Source organism: Chaetodon trifascialis, chromosome 11 (assembly GCF_039877785.1).
Source record: "Chaetodon trifascialis isolate fChaTrf1 chromosome 11, fChaTrf1.hap1, whole genome shotgun sequence".
NCBI lineage: Eukaryota > Metazoa > Chordata > Actinopteri > Chaetodontiformes > Chaetodontidae > Chaetodon > Chaetodon trifascialis.
In genome coordinates this window covers 12437925-12455294 of record NC_092066.1, presented here as the reverse complement: position 1 = coordinate 12455294, position 17370 = coordinate 12437925, and the positions used below count along the sequence as shown (strand labels likewise).

The window sequence follows — 17370 nt, the reverse complement described above, 5'->3', positions numbered from 1 at the left end:
TGTTGCTTTGCTCAGGGGACTGCAGCCTCATACCAGAGACTGCCACCAGCTCACTATATTATACTTTTCTTCTATCTCTGGAGATAGCACCTCCAACTACTATTCACTGCTGTAGGTAGAGCAATTTAGAGCAAGGTACAAACAAGAAAGAGTCCCCAAGTATTGCACTATTGATCTGAGAGCATCAGTTCACGTCTGCCTGCCTCGTTTTCAGCAGCAGGGGGGGACCACTCCTTCCATCCCCAAAATTCAAAATGAGATCTGAAGCTGACAGCTGAACTGCAGGTGGAGCAGACACCGAGAGGAACTTCTATCACACATTTTCGCAGGAAACAACAGTTAGACACAAGTTGTCAAGATGGCTGACAGCCCAGTGTTACTGTACAAAACTGTGCCTTGACAGATTCTTCAGCAGGCTTCATGTTGCGACTGAGCGACGAGATCTGAGTGTGTAAATACCATGTCAGACATTGTAAAGTGTTTATCGACTTCGGAGAAATTCTCTTGTCTGGCAAGAAACTGCAGAGTTGGGGAGAAAACTAATTTCCAACATGAGGCAAATGGTATCTCTGATGCTGCGCCAATCTGACAAATGGCTGGAGTTATTACTGCATAATCATCTCCATTAAACAGGCCTGAATGGCATTACACATAAAAAGGACCATTACCTAGTGAGATAGTGACCCCGCATTTGTGTAAAACCTGTACACAATCACCAACTGGAGAAAGCATGTCATCTGTAAAACCTTGCCCCCCTGAAACAAGGTTGTCAAATTAAAATAGCTGTCTGTGCTGTGAGGAAAAGCAGAAGAGGAGGAAGAAAGAGGTTTCAATTCAATTCAAAGCCCAGGCTGTGTGTAGAATACGTGTAATCACTCAGGTGTGTGTGTGTGTGTGCGTGTGTGTGTGTGTGTGTGTGTGTGTGTGTGTGTGTGTGTGTGTGTGTGTGTGTGTGTGTGTGTGTGTGTGTGTGTGTGTGTGTGCATACTCCCTGTACTGTAGGTTGTTTGCCTTTGTTTATTAAATTTTCCCAGATTTCAGTGGAATTTGGTGTAACATTACACCTGTAAGGAACAATGTTGTGCCTGTTTAGTGTATGTGTGAGTACACGTGTGCTGATTTGTCTGCCAAGGACGCAACACTAAGCCGCGGTCCGCGGATTTGTTTTGATGAGGATGCAGTTTTTAATTGATTTCTTTACATTGCAAAAGTTTTGTCTGTTTCCTAAAACAACAGCATTTGTCACATTGTATCCCATGATTGTCTGGCACTACTTGTGCTTTGTTGTAGATCCAGTTCTAGTTGGATCTAAATAAAAAGCTCTTAAAATAATCCGTTAATATGATTGTGCAGCCTTGGCAGAGGTGTGCGGTCCATCATCTGAGGTGTGTAGAACAATATGCCGTTCCCCATGTAAAGTCAAGGCTATGTGTAGAATACAAGTGTACTGAGGCAGAAAACAGGTAAACAGGTGTGTATACCAGTGTGAGCAAGTGACTATTGAGTGTCTTATCTTTGACAAGGAAATAATGATTTATATCTCATTTGTTTTTCTACTACAATGTCTCAAAAACAGATTTCAGTGACATTTGGTCATGTCCCATGAAACAATGATTAGTATTTGGTTCTTGGTGAAGATCCAGGATTTTATTTCTGTGCAAGGTTGCAAAATAACCATTTTGGAGCATTTTAGCTTTTTTCCCCCATGAATCTGAAATGGTACATTTGGCACTCTGTATGCCATGATTGTCTATGACTACGTGTTTTCTACAATTATGTTTAATGCCTACTTTTTTTAAAATTCTTGCTTTTCACAATAGGTGTCAAGGTACAAGGTCATTGTGGTTATGGCTTAGTGAGAGTCATGCAACAAAAACACTAAAGGTAGGGAAAGATCACAGTGACAATCAGCAAATGTTTTTGCAGGTTTGTGCATGAAAGTGGGACGTACTACATGTCCATGCACCACCCAGACCGCGCACACCCTTACTTTTTGCCTTGCTATAGAAAGAGCACAGAGTTTTCTCAGCATTTTCTAACGCTTGATAAAGATAGCACACGCGTGGGTGTGTGGGTGTTAGGTGTGTATGTTCTGTACATACGAGGGGTCAGCAGGATGACGGAGGTGACAATCAGGGAACAGATGATGAGGATGACCAGCAGGGCGATGGCTATTCCTTTCCAGTTCCTCTGTGGCGGAGCACTGCCCACCAGGTCCTGAAAAACAACCCCACATATTAACTTACACTGATGCACACGCGCTCACACATAAACACAAACACACATAAAGGGGTTAAAAATATCCCCTCTTAAGCACTGATGTACTGATAATATGATTTGTTGCAACAGGCTGATTTAGAGAAGAGTAATGACCTTCAGGTGCTGACTTTTATTTCAAAATGGAAACACAGCATTTGATCTCATCATACATAAGACAGATGTATTTTGTACTGTCACAGCTGGAACCAGGGATTGGCCAGAGGACAGCTCATTCTCTGTCAGACAGATGCCGCCAACTCAGCCACTTGTGTGCGATAACACTGGATCTTCCAGCTGCTCCCTGCTGCTTGCACAGGATGAGTCCCTGCAGCTTTCCCTGATAGCTGGACTGGAGCTACAGCTTCAACGCAGACACAACAGGCAGAATAATGAGCTGCTCTCCTCATACGGCCCAGCAGATGGTAGATGGCTAATCAGCGCTATTGAAAATACATATACTGCAGAAATCCATAGGACATACAAAACATTTTAACTGCAGAGGCATGGGGGGGCAGCAATCAGGTGGCCCCTGAAGACTCTCCAACACTCCAACACAGATCTTAAACAGTTTCAATCTAGTGTGCATGTGTGCTTTACTGTGTGATTTAGCTACTGGGCCTTGCACAAACACACAGCATTATCCCATTCTTGTCACACTGTGTCCATTACAAAAGAACAGAAAGAGACAGTTTTCTGGAATAACTGTAGATGTAGATTAGCCTCATGAACCCCCGGCTGTCTCTCACTCCCTTTATCGCTGGCTTGAAGGGTTAAGGTCAGAAATCAAGGTTTCCGTCAGGTGTAATTCCTCTCTAATTACAGGCACACACATACATGCACATTCATTTCTCAGGTCACATTCAGAAAGGAACGTTAGCAGCTCCAACCACCCATATCAGCCCAGCTGTTGATATCCTTGTTAGCAATTAGACCTGGTCTCTGTCTGTCTGCAGTCAGCAGTCAAACAGTATGCAGGAGCTCAGTGAACCATCCATGAGTTAATGAGGGGTGTGTGAGCATGCGAGACGGCTCAACTCTTCAGCTGAGATGATCCCCTTTCTATTTTTAAAGACTTTCAAATTTCTATGTTGCTAGTTACTTTCCATGTAAATTTTTAAAGTATACCCGTGTGTTTATCTGTGCGTGTGCATTTCCAGTGCCTTTGCACCGACTGTCTCTGCGCAGTTTGTCTCACAGCGAAGCGAATCAATACTGAAGGCAGTGAGTACACAGAAAAACAGCAGGCACATCAATAAGCTGATTTATCGCTGCAGAGGCAAGAATTTTCGCGATAAGGTATATGGACTTGTATACTGGATTCATAAGATATTAATGTCCGTGTGTTATCATACTCTAATAGGGAAGACATACTGTTAAAGTTCTTCGATATCAGCAATCACTTCAGACCTCTGACCGAGCCCGAGATAAAACAATGAGATTCCTTGACAGGCATGCAGATAACAACCATGTTTCTGCATCTGCTTACTTTTTTTTCTGTATATGTGCACTGAAATTGGCAAACTATTTAGTGCAGCCCGGTCCGGTATCCAGTTCAGCGCAGCCTCTATGTGACGGAGAAGCACAGATCGGTAAATGTGACAGCTGGAACAACGCAACATAACAGAGGAAAAGTGTCTCTCAGTAGAATATTTCCCGACACTTTGATGCCAGCCTGGGAGGCATGTGAGTAAATATTTAGTTCCAGTCATTTTTTTTCCACCCGTGACAATTTCAGCACGCTCATTGTACTGCAGCACAAGTGGCGCAAGGTAAAATTATTTCAGACAGCCTACTTTTCAAAATCTTGAATACATCTCCCACAGGCCCCGTGGGTGAATTCAGGCTGTGGAAATGTAGAATGCAGACGACTTGACGAGCAGGAGTGGCTTCCCTCCGGTGCTTGACATTTCCGTAAACAGACACCCAATTATTCAATCAGAGGTCAGGGAGCTTTTCCACCATTCAAATCAATACGCAATCAAATACTGTTGGACATTTGGCTTTTTCACTGTGAAATCCTCAATAAAACAGCATTTGGTTGAAATGGATACGACCATTAGCCTTCACTGTCAATATTCCTGGGTACATAACAGCAACTTGAGAAAGACGTGATCAATGTTTATCATGCTTTCTGTGACAAGCTAAGTGGTGGTCAACAGAGTCGTCAGGACGACTGTCGCTGCTATTCGAACCATCGACTCAATTAACAAAAGCTATTTCAGAGAGTTTTGAGAATAGTTTCCACAAGCAAAAAAGGCTGCAGTTTACATTTCTTCATTTCACCGCTGAATCAGACCCACGTTAGCAGCAGGCAGAGATGGTTGAACTGTGTGAAGTTTAGAGTTGAAAAGAACTAGTTTGTCCGTTGTGTTGCTGTCTGAAATGAAAAGTGTTTAAAGTTGTTCCAAAAGGCTTCACTGGCAAAAAGAAAAGAGAGGAGGGAACTTCATTTTGAGACATTACCGATGTAACACATTTTCAGCCTCCTTCAGGAAGACGTTCATAATGTTGTTCACATTAAAAGTGACAGAAATAGTTAAAAAGAGAAAAGAGAGCTCGAGAGAGAAGTTCAAACCCTGGCACCTTTCTCGCCTCCAATCAACTGGCCAATCACAGGGCAAAGGGGATGTGGTTGTTGCATCATTGGTTTAAGAAAGTTACAGAAATGGTCAGACTCCCCAATTGGACATATGAGGGGAGTTTCTGGAGCTTTTCGACCACAAATCAAGCAGTTCTGATGCAGCATACCGGCAGCTTGAAAGGCCAAATCTGACCTGAAGGAAAGGATTATTGATGCATTGATTTGTAAGCCTCACCTTAACGTCTAATGGCTAACAACTTTATATACTGCTGACTATCTGAATCTATAGTAATACATCAACATTCATTAGTGGATTACATTTTGTATTATACATTTGGAACTCTCTCTATCTCACAACTTCAGAGGGCTGTTTGAACTTTAAAGTTTACATTAGGTTTGGGTTAAGGTTAGAGTAAGGGTTAAAAGGTTAGGGTAAGGGGCTACAGGGAATGCATGTAAATGTAATGTATGTAAATGATGGTCCTCATATGGATAGATGAACAAGGTTGTGAGGTATATGTATGTATTTCTTGCCTTTACCAAGGTGTTAAATCCTACAAGTCCATCATTTAAGACCATTTTCAAGCTTTTGCAGTGATTTTGCTGGTCATGTTAAAGTAGTGAAGATCTAACTTTCTAATAATAAAAGCCATTTGAGGCAACTATTATGCTTAATTGTCTGTAAAAGACTTAAGTATTGAGTTTGAGGGTGAAGCTAGTATGTTAACACTCAGATTTTTATGATGAAATCAATGTCAGTAAATTCTTTAGAAAGCTCCACTGGCTAAACTTTTTTATGTACCCAGATTTTGTTTTTGTTTTTTTATTGATTGGTAAATATATTGTCTTTCTTGTTGAAGACACAACAACCTAATCCCACGCTGGATCCACGTATTTAAAACCTAGACTCAAAAGTAGCATCACATTTTTAAAAAGCAGCGCTGACAATTGATTGTTATTGCAGTGTCTTTGCTCGGTTTGCTTTATCCCTGCAGACTGCTTTATTCTGGTGTAAATTGTGCAACATTTTCACCCACCTACTCAACCACAAATGTGCAGGGAGCTCCAAGCTCAGACTGAATTCACTCACATAAAATATATAAAAGTCAACAACACCTCCACTGTTTCCAGCAAATTAAAATCCTAAAGAGACACACAGAATCCACTATCAGATGGATCATTTGAGTTCCGTGATGTTAAGCATGTTATAGTTTATAAAAAACTGTGCAGCTGTAAACCTAAGTGTTCCCTTGATGCTGACTTTTCCGAAGAGCTCTTAACGAGGCGAAAGAGCATCTGTGTGCGAAAGGAAATCTTGACCTTTGGCAGCGTTTTCAGACATGGTGAAATATTACTGGCTGTCTGCATTAAGCCATTTCCTCTTGTGAGAAGAGCAGGCATGCATGCCTTACAGCTGATAACAATAAAAGCTGCATTAATAAATGAGAACCGGAGCCATTTTCACCCTTTTCTCTACAGACACCACATCTAAACAAACCCTTTGCATTTCAGTACTCGACATCTCTAAAGGGTAGAAAATCCCATGAGAGGAAGCGACGCATTTCGCATTTTTCCGATTCCATTTGCTTCTATTTTCATTCTATTTCAAGACAAAGGGGCTATATGAATGAAGCATCTTTTAAGGTCAAGCTTCTTTTATCCCCCCCCACTCTCTCTCTCTCTCTCTCTCTCTCTCTCTCTCTCTCTCTCTCTCTCTCTCTCTCTCTCTCTCTCTCTTAAATCCTCTCTCCCTCCCACTTTCCCTTTGTCTAACCATCTCTTTGTCTCGCTGCTGAAGTGTGAAATGGATCTTTCCTGATCTCTGAGCACCTGGTTTCCAAGGGAACCAAGAGAGTCATTTGAGTCAGATTTGCAGAGAAGACGTGCTGGCTGCTGTACAGTACAGCGGGGACTAATGTTACTGCTGAGTGTCATGTGGGAAATGTGCCTGGGGGCTCATGAAATGAACTCTGTAGTCAGAAAACAAGACAAACGTGACACGAGGGAATGTAGACATTTGAAACGAAAGCAAACTGCAGCAGTCTAAAGACATAGGACACTTGACACGTGATACGTCAATCCACTGTAATGTAGTCGCTGTCTGACAACAGTCAAACTCAAGAAGTGGAGCAGGGGGGCCTTTAGACATGGGGGTAAACTTTTCCTCTGGAACAGCATCAATAAATTATGGGCATTCATGGGTGAGATTAAGAATTCATGCCAGCTGGCTTTTGGTTCATGGATAGTAGGGCAAGAACCTGTCTTTGTCTGTCCAGCCTGTCTGCTTTGGAAAATGTGGAGTGTGTGGGTTACACTAAACAGAGGTCAGACAAAGAAAACTACATGTTGTTTAGATGAGCTGTTGTAACCCGAAGGCATTCTTGTTGCTAAAACATCACCTCTGCTAAGTAGAAGAAAGGACAAAATTGAGAGTTGAGGACATGCATGAATCATGCCACGTCTGCAGACTTTGTGTTAGCGTCAACTAAATCATACAGATCAACTTGTTTGACTGAAAACAATGAGGAAAAATCTGTAAGATGGTAAATGGGATGTCACATTGTGGCATTTACTCTCTGTAAAGTCGTTTGCTGTAGGGGAAGAATTGAAGGAAAGGGAAAAGACACAGAAGAAAAGACGAGACAGACGGTTTAGCTCCTGTTGCTCACGTAATGTGTAAGTTGAGAACAACGTTAGACAGAACAGAACAGAAGAGGACTGAAAGAGCGAAGGAACATGAACGTCAACTGCAAGGATTACAGCAAAATTACAGCATCAACACTAGCAAAAAAGCCTCTGCAGAGTTTTTGTAGCTGTTTTTGGTCTCCACCAACTCCTGAGGGAAATATCAAACTCTTCTCATCTGCTTAATGCTCCACTATGTTTTCCAGCTAACCGCAAACCTTATCTGTCTGCTGTTTGGTGGTGAATTAGCATTAGGGTTTATCAAACTATTCTTCACTGAAAACAGCTGCCTGCTGCTGCGGCAAGAAAGTATAATGAGAACAGTGGAAAACCAAAACAATGAGCTGAAAGATGCTAAAACTGGCACTTCCTCTCACACTGACTGATCTGACTGACTGCAGCTTTAACCATGTACTAGAATTAATTGTAGTAGTACAAGTAATAGTACTAAAAGAGGTGGTGGTAGCAGTGGTGGTTGCAGTAGTATTACTTTGGCACCACCGACATATTGATATATTAGTATGGTAAGTTGACAAGTGCATTGTGCTGTTCTTTCACAACAAGTCAAAGCCGTATTAAATGATTTAGGCTGTTGCCTTTTATGCTATTATCTGATTTCACCTGGGAATAAATTATTCAATATCCGATGAGATGATTTTTTTCTTCCATGGCTCAGACACTTAAATTCTTCCAGTCGGCCACAGCATCCTGCATGCTGACAATCCTAAATTAAATTACACCCGGTTAGTGCGTCTCATTTAAAAATTAAAATATAAAGGGCTGCACTCGTCTTATTGTCAGAACAGATGCATACCAGACTGGAGTGGGGGGCACTCTCAAGGATCTATTCTATTTCTTCAAAGTGTGTGTGTGCGCGCGTGCATGCGTGTGTGTGCCTGCCAAGGCTGCATATGTTAAATACAATATTCGCTTTAACAGTTATTTGGCATTTGATAGAATAGCGCAAGAATGTTCGATTCAGTCTCATGGGGTTAATGTTGATGCCAGTGACTCAATGGTCTCGTCACGAGACGTGAGATTTCAAGCTTTTCAAACTTGCTCCTGTTTTGGATAAGATAAAGTCTTCACTCCCACCTGCTGCTGAATGTTGGATGACAGAAGTGCTGCACAAATAAGGAACTGGCTTTGGAAAACATTTAGTTCTCATGCCAAGATGGAAAATAACAGAGCAGTGTTTTTTTGTTATTGTGCGTTGTGCTTTCTGATCACGTATCAAATTGTTTTGTTGTCACTGCTGTAATTGCTGAACATTACAGGTTAACAGAGGATCGTGCTTTGTTTGCATCTTTATTTGTGTTGTACTGTAAGTTCTTACATGCACAGTCTGTGTGTGTTTGTGTATGTTTTCAGCCTCACGCCTGACATCGATATGCCCCTGACATGTGTAATGGCAATTTCAGTTCCTTGTACTTCATCTACTTGAAACACCCCACCTACCATTTCCTCACCAGGATATCAGGTCATTTTGTGTTTTAAATTCTGATGTCTAGACCTCTTGACATCTACATACAAAATCCTGCAGGATGTCTAGGGAGCTACAGCAGACCAAAAGGGTAGGGGCGTTCCTCAGGTATAAATGTTTAGCTCTCCCCATGCTTGGGGTCTTTCTTCATTCTACCGCTCGTGTGATGATTGACCTTTTCTTTGCAAAGAAAATAAAAACCTCGTCGGTCGGCAGAAGTCTCTATTTCATTCTTCACCAGCAGCAGAGAATTTCCACAACACTTGGCACACACAGGATGAATTACAATGACTTTGGTGATCCCCTAACTTTTCAGCTAGTCCCATTTTCAAGTCCAAATTTTAATTTGTCCTATACATTGTTTTGTTACAAAAACCTGCAAACTTAATGACATTCCCATCAGATTAGGTTTAGTGCTAATTATCAAATGTTAGCATGCAAACACTGGGGCTAAAATGTTGAGCAGGGTAAACATTATACCCGCTTAACATCAACATGTTAGCATCGTCACTGTGAGCATGTTAGCATGCTGATGCTGGCATTTAACACACATTCACGAGCCTGTGATCGGTCAACTCCAAAGTTTCATCTATAATGTTATACAAACAAAGGAAGCCATTGCAAGTGGCTTAGTGTATTTCCTGTAGTTTGTTGCCATATTTGAATGTGTGTTGATTTCCTGGGTGACCCCTCCTGAAGTTAATAATCCACAAAATATATGTGGAGGCAGGCCCGGAGTGGCTAATTGGGAGGACTGGGACAATTCCCGGTGGGCCGGTCCGATGTTTGGGCCGCGAGGGCCGGTGTTCACTTTTTATTTTGGCCGGTGTTCAGTCATGGCACTGGGTTGATCATGTATTCTGCTACCGCTGTCCCTGGGCCGCCTTCGCCTCCACTGGCAGCGCTTTTTTTTTTTTTTTTTTGCAGATGCACCCTGACGTAACACGTCCGTGCACTCGGTCAGCGGTGTTTGAAAGATGGAAAATAGGAAGAGCAAAGGTGGCGCGGAGAAGGCAAGAATTAAAAAGAGGAAAGCTCTGGAAACAGAAGCAGCCGAATGTACTAAAATTGGCAACTTTTTCAGTAAAACGAGCTCGCGGTTGGAAACGATAAATGAGGATGATGAAACGGGCACGGCAAGATGTTGAACTTTGCCTGCAAACCACCATTTAAGTTAATTAATTATCATGTCAATGAATTGTGTAGCGTTGTGGCATATAACACAACGCTATTTAAATTATAGTATGATGCAACGCCACATAACTGGGAAACTTTGTCTTGTAGCCCCTCAGAAGCAAGATCCAGCCCCAAGCACCAGCCATGAGCTAGCTGAGATGCTAGATGATTAAGCACTACATTAATGAAACTGACCAGAATTGATCAGAAGGCTTTGTAAAAAGGGGAGATTTGTGCTGAGAATTATGACCATTTTTAAAATGTGATTTATTGTTGGAAGCAGAGCCAGGAGCCAGTAGTGATGAGGGGATTGCTCCTGTCAGTATGGGAGGAATAGGTGAGCTGTTGTAACAGTGTGTGAACAAGCAAGCGTTAGTTCCAATATAACCACTTTCTATGGCCAAACGAACACTTATTTGAACAGAATATAGATTCAGAAATTGTTGAAAAGGATGTGTTGTAAAGAATAATGTTGAGGTTGTGCACTCATGTTGATATAAATCTACATTGTGAAGCAACCTTTACTTGCACTGAATTGGAAATATTTTAGAAAAATACACTGAATTACAAGGCTTTACATAACAGTGAGCTATTGTAGACTTTAAATGTAAGGTGATCTAAAGTGGGCCGGTCGTGATCGAAAGTGGGCCGGTCTGAGGCATGAAACTCCGGGGCTTCGGCCCTGTGTAGAGGGACTTCATCTCAATCTGTGTAAATAAACACTTGAGTGCATCCTTCAGAGATCTGCAGGAGGAGATTCATAAAAGCGGGAATGTGAGTCGTGACAAACAAGAAGAAAAAACATGTAGCTATCAGTAGATATGTTGTGGGCTTTGTGCAGCTTTTCATTGGTCTTTGTAAGAATTAATAATATGCCACGCTATAAAACTGGGAGATAGATGAGGAAAGTAAAAATCAGGCAGCGTTAACTCCTGCTGACTCTGTCAACAGGAAAAAGGCAAGACAGAGCGAAATAAGTGTTTTCTCAGAGGAAATGAATTACCACCTGCCTCTGGACAAAACTGACACAGTATCTTTTAATCACCAGAAGAAGTGTGGCGCACAACAACATGACTGAAGTCGAAATCATTCAAGAATGGATCAGCTGGAAGTAACCCTCTCTACTTTTTTCTCCTCTAACTTGAATGTTTCCCCCCGAAAATGTCCTGGAAAATTCAATCAATTTTCAGTTGGAGGAAAGATAACAGACCTATCATCCTTCCAGAATAATTATGTGTGGACCAAATACAGCATGATGAAAATGTTAGGGGGGGAAATCACAAAAACATTCAAATTGAATTTAATCACAGTGGGATTTTGCTCAACGTTGGATGTGCTGCAGGTCCACAAATCTCATCCGTTTTATAACTGCATGAGTCACCTTTGGGCAAGTGCTTTACTTTTTAAATGACAATATGACCTCCCTGCTGTTACCTTATTGCTCCCTTGAACAAGACGTAGGCACAAAGTTCAAAAGAAGCAAGTACGATAATGATCATGAGCAAACCAATAGGATAAGAGTAACAAAGCATTGTGTGGTGGCACCTTCTGTGTGCCTTTAGAGCATCACAAACAGCAGCAATGCGCGGGCTGAAAGAAGTGGCAGCTCAACAAAAGAAACTGACAGTGATGGTGTATCAGATAAAGAACATGGTGCGTTTCCAGAACCTGTAATGACTCCCCTATAATGAAGACAGCAGCGTTTCTTAATGGAGAAGAAGATGAGATAGCTTCAATTTATTCACTTAAATCTTCAGATTCAAGCTGGATAAAGAGCCGAGTACAACACATTGCCTAACTCCATTAAAACCTCCACTGTCAGCAGCAGTAATGTTGCAGTCCAGAAGGCTGGAGTTCAGTTCTCAGACGTGCTTCTTTAGTTGCTTCCTGTGCTGTGATATCTTCGTCTCTCTGCCTGTCTCTCCACATCGTTTAAGAAGCAGATGCACAGGCTTGTATTTGAAACTGATATTACCAACAAGCAAGGTCATTGCAGAGGTTGTGATGGGGGAGTATATTTTCCAAGCTCCCCATCCAGCAGGAATTGGTGTGTTTGTATAAACTGTGCATACTGAGGAAAGAAAAGAAGTCGAGGCCATATGGAAATCACTCTGAGCGGATAAAGATGCATTTTTCCTTTTCACGGGCAACAGTGAAATAACCGCTGCATATGCATACTGATAATTGTGCGTTATGTTGTTGCGCTAATGTGCAGATGAGCATATGTGCATTCAGTCTCTCTGAGCTTCCTTTTCAAGTCTGACATCCGATTTCCTCTCACCTTCAAAAGAGCTCATGCTCCCCCTTTCTTTTTCTGATCTGTACACGGCTATGGATCTGCTGTTCTGCTGTCGACTGTGCACTCCCGGTTTCATAAATGTATGAATAGGACGCAAAAAATAAACACTTTGCACTTAAAATATTCAAAAGTGCAGACTGCATTCAAGACACAGGAGACAGATGTGCATGCAGTGGAGAAAGTGCACTATGAAACAAGGCCGTCAAGGGAGGTTTTTAAATTGGCAAAACCTTTCCTACTTTGACAAACTTAATGATATCCTGCCCATGCAACAGTCAAGCATAGTGAAGAGCCTTCACCTCAACTAATAAAAAAAAGAAAATCTTACATATCCAGCGTGGCCTTACAAAGTGCACCATGACAGCCAAACTCTCAACAATCAACAACTGTTACACAACCAGATTTACTGTCAAGATGTTCTCACTTCACATGAGCAAACATGAGTTTATTTCTGTGAAGCACCTTTCAGCCTAAATTATGATATCACTGCCAGGAGCTCAGTTATGTAAAGCCAGAAGTGGATCCTGTGTCTACACTGCCATTACATCACTTCGCAGTGTTCCCTGTGGCCTCATACAGAGCACAATTTAAACTCAATGAGTTGACAGAACAATACAGGAGCAATTAACACCCACTCTCTTGGCTTTCTCTCTCCTCCCCTCTTTTTTCGTTTGGCTGTGCAAAGTTTTATTTTTGGTTCAGAACCCCCCAAAAATGAGATTTTGTCCGTGAAAAACAAACAACCCACAGAGGACAAGAGTTTCCACAAAGCCAAACACTCATGCAAATAGGACACCACTTGTTACGGTATAGATGCTCACACCTGTGGGCTGAGGTTACAATGGTTCATTAAATATTTAGGCAGAAGTTTGGAAGTTGTTGCATACATTCACACAGCAGCACTCGTCATTTCTAAACGAGAACTACTAAAAGTTACGCGGCTGAACGTGCTCAAATGGAAATCGAGCTGTATCCAACATTATCTTGTTAAAATCAGCTGTTTCTGCCGCGGCTCCCACCGCTCGTTTACCAGAGACACCGCACAAACGTACCGTGAAGACAGACGGGAACAGCTCGTCTGAAGTCCTACCTGATCCTGTTGCTGAGCCGCTTTCACCGGCCCGTTCGCATCTTTAGCAGAAGTCATGACGGTGAATAAAGAGGAAGCAGAGGAAGAGGAGCGCGCACCGCTGCTGACAGGTGCGGAATAATGAAGCGGAGAGAGACGCAGCCCGAGAGAAAGGGAGGGAGAGAGAGAGAGAGAGAGAGAGAGAGAGAGAGAGAGAGAGAGGCGCGCAATGTGTTCAAGGATATCCAGTAATTTGCTGAAACAATGGAGAGACCGTGGGTGCAGACAGCGCAGGCAGTTTCCAGCTAATGTGCAGGAAACTGTGGACCGCTGCGATGTGGGAGGTTCAGTTTGCCTCTCAGAGTGGCATCACCCACAGCTCCATGGGCTCCCAAAACTCGAAGCTTAACGGATTTTTAGACACCAATTTGCGCCATTTAAGACGCACGCACTGGAGGATTAGATATGCAATCAGCCGTGAAAACAAATGTCAGATTTAACAGCACATCAGGCGGCTGACGAGTTGTTTTCTTTGCAACGTTATCTTCAAAATGACGGACCTGAATGGAGAATGAAGCAAAACATAGATGCTCCAAGTGGTGCAAAAGTCTTCTCAGACTTCTCTAAAACTGCAAAGCTTTACCATTTCCGCTTCAGCTGCCTCTCCACCCCCCCATCTACCCCCATATAAAGGAGAGCTCAAGGTTTTGTCCTTCCACCTGGACCTATATTTAGTCCTACCAGGCTCCACTTCCCACTGCTCAGCTCAGAGCTTGCAGCAACTGATAATATGGAGACCTGTCAGTTTGGATCAGATCACCGTGGGCACTCATTACTGGCAAGTCCATTACACAGGAAATGGAAACAGGAATCAATGCAAGTAAAACCAAAATACTTTCAGGTATCAATGCAGCTCTTTTCACGGGGGATTTTTTTAGTCATATCTTGCTTAAAATAAAGTACATTCATGACCATCAGTGTTCTGTGTTGCAACTTGAGGAGTGCATAGTGTGTCTGTACCCATAAAAATCATATTTACTCCTCTACATTGTATGCCAGTGCTGCTGCAATGTCTGCCAATAAAACAAAGGGTTGCTGCTGGCCTGGCTCTTGAGAAGCAGTGCTACCGTCCTCCCACATACAGCAGAAATAGTTCCATTTCCTACCAAAACATTGTTTGAGCTGTAACTCTCTCACCGTGTGTCACATCTCTGTGCACACACAATCCACACTCTTGTTAGCACAGCTTGTCTGCCTATTTGTGCTGCACAGACACACACATATACACACACACACACAGCGCTGTGGTTCTGGAGAGAGTGTTTCTTCAGAAGTCATGCACAGTCTCTGCAGAGCTCCTGCCCTTTTGAACCAGTCATCTGTTGGAGGAAAAGGAACCGAACAGCCTCAGATGAGAAAGAAAGAAAAGAAAGCCCGTGATATGAGTCACCGGCGGAGAGGAGGATGTGTTTGGGATCAGCATGACAGAAAGATTCCCTTGTTACAGTAATGTCTTCAGTGTAGTGCGTAGCAGTGCCTCTATTATCATATTAAGGGGTAATTATTGTTACGGTGATGGTGCATTCACTCTCAGCAATTTGTGGATCTATAAATTAACAGGAGTAAACAGCAAACTCTAAACTTCACGGCAAAATTGTCCATTTATCTTAAAATTATAAGAGCGTATCATGATCATAATAAATGATGCAGTAAATCATTATTGATTGCTCCAGGAAATTAAACTTATCTCGTTCTCAGATTACGCCTCCGTTCATTATTTACTTGGAAATTGTGAATATGAAGACATGAAGTGCTGCCAGATCAGGAAAACAGTAGCTGTTATGTTATCACTCCCAGTGACACTAGAGGAAAAAAAAAAAAAAAAGATTCTAATTACATTTTGGGGGATTTTGTTCTCTGTTTTTGATTTCTTCAGGAGCTGCTTGTTATGTTGTCATACAGTGTATGTGAGCAGTGTAGTTTTATCATCCTCCATGAATGAACTATTGCAGGTTGCCTTAATTTAAAGAAATATGTTTCTCACCATTTGAATTAAATTTAAAAGTAGTGGCATACAGATATAACTTAGCCACAGAAGCCCTCCAATTCAAGACCTTATTAAGAGTTTCCACCATCAGTCACTGTATTTTCGTTCAGTTATTATGGGATGCTGCCTCAGATTGTATTGTCACAGCAATTCCTGTTCTCATGGTGACTTACAAAAAAAATCCTCATCCAAATCAGTTCCCACTTGCAATCCTTGTTAACCTTGTTGATATTTTTGGCAATGTGTATATTTTGGATTTTGCACTCTTGATATTAGCACTGTTTCCTACTTTGCACTGCAACTGCTGCACAATAATTTCCCTCGGGATACATGAAGTTGTGTCTTCTCACACATCTTCTCTGCAGCGAGGTATACAATTTCAAATTCGGGGTAGCGGTATCGAACTGGTACCAGAGAGAAAAAGCACATTAATGCAAGCAACAGCAAAATACTGTTTAAGTCCATGACTGAGCACAGTTGCAATAATAGATAATTAATAATAATACAGATAACTGGGCAGCATGTTACATCACCACCAGACTCTAGTCAGCCTAATTCTGGCCTTCATCACTGGTGCCTTGCAGGATCAGTACATGTAATAAAAAAAAAAAAATAAATTAAAAAAGAACAGAAAGAAATTCAACAAACACACAGAGAGAATAAATACAGCCAAAATCATTAAGAGGAAACTGGATGGAAAGCGAACATTTCCTAATGTTGCAGATGAAACTCCCAAATATGGGTGGCGGGATGAGTCGACTTTAAAAGGCCATACGCCGCACCAAACACAACATTTGGCACTGCTGTCACTGTGCGGCTCCACACATGGCCTGAGGGAGCTGCGAGACCAACTCACTGCCAAGACTCATTTCAGCACCACTGCTGTGGACAGCTCCACTGACACATGAGCTGAGAGACTGTTTACCTTTCACCAGACTACATTCAAATAATCGAATTCAGACAAAAAACATGTGTAATTGGGTCTGTTTTGCATAGATAGTGCATTAAATAGGAAAACAGCGCTGAATTAAACAAATTTCACAGTTTAAGATTACAGTTTAATCCTCAAATGTGTGACAGTCTCTCTCCTCTCCCCATTATCTGTTTTCACTCGTGCTAATGTGCTTTCCACAGTAGCAGATTAAACTCACCTCACTCCTGACAATTTGCTGCACAAACATGTGAACAAAGTTTCACGAGAAGCGAAAGGCAGCAAGGCAAGCGTTTACAAGATAAACACTGCATTCAACAGAAAGGGAACATGGAGAGAGCTGCAGAGACCAGCCAGGCTCCAATAAACACGAGAAGAAACCTAAAAGCAGCGAGGGGTACAATGATTGATCATCGCAACACGATGCACGTAGGTTTCTAGCAACAATTACCCTCCACAGAAACAGCAGACAATCAGGCTTAATTGGAGAAGCAAAAGAAAGTGCAGCCATGAGGGGTCAGAGCGTGCCAGCAGAGCCTTTGTTTTTACAGCACACACTCTCCTTTGAGCAACATTTTTATGAGCTAATTGACAACATTTTCATTTATATTCCGTTTTATCATTTAGCGGTTTATGTGCTGCCAGAGACAGCATCTCTGGGCAGCACCTGTCAAATAAATCCTACCTTCCAAGGCCCAAGTAATGAACGTACAGTGTTATTGAAGATGTCTTTTTTTTAATATATTTCTTTCTTGGGGACCGATAAATAGTCATTTATTTAACTGTCAATAAACAGTGTGAAAGTTTTCAACTGCATGCTAGCTCCCCCCAGTGATCACT

At 42.0% G+C, this 17370-nt stretch overlaps 1 protein-coding gene across 2 annotated transcripts in view; it reads right to left on the bottom strand.

The window, feature by feature from the left end:
• The window catches only part of LOC139338747 (A-type potassium channel modulatory protein DPP6-like), a 61234-nt gene that overhangs the window by 21370 nt on the left and 22494 nt on the right, over positions 1-17370 (bottom strand). Inside the window, exons 1-2 of one of the 2 annotated variants that reach the window (XM_070974002.1) lie at positions 13574-13697; positions 2103-2217 (exon numbers count right to left, since the gene is read on the bottom strand). In XM_070974002.1, the coding sequence (XP_070830103.1) occupies positions 2103-2217; positions 13574-13630 (172 nt within the window). In that variant the 5' untranslated portion in view covers positions 13631-13697. Of the gene's footprint in view, positions 1-2102; positions 2218-13573; positions 13698-17370 lie in introns of those variants that run through there. The other variant, XM_070974000.1, reaches the window with a different exon arrangement.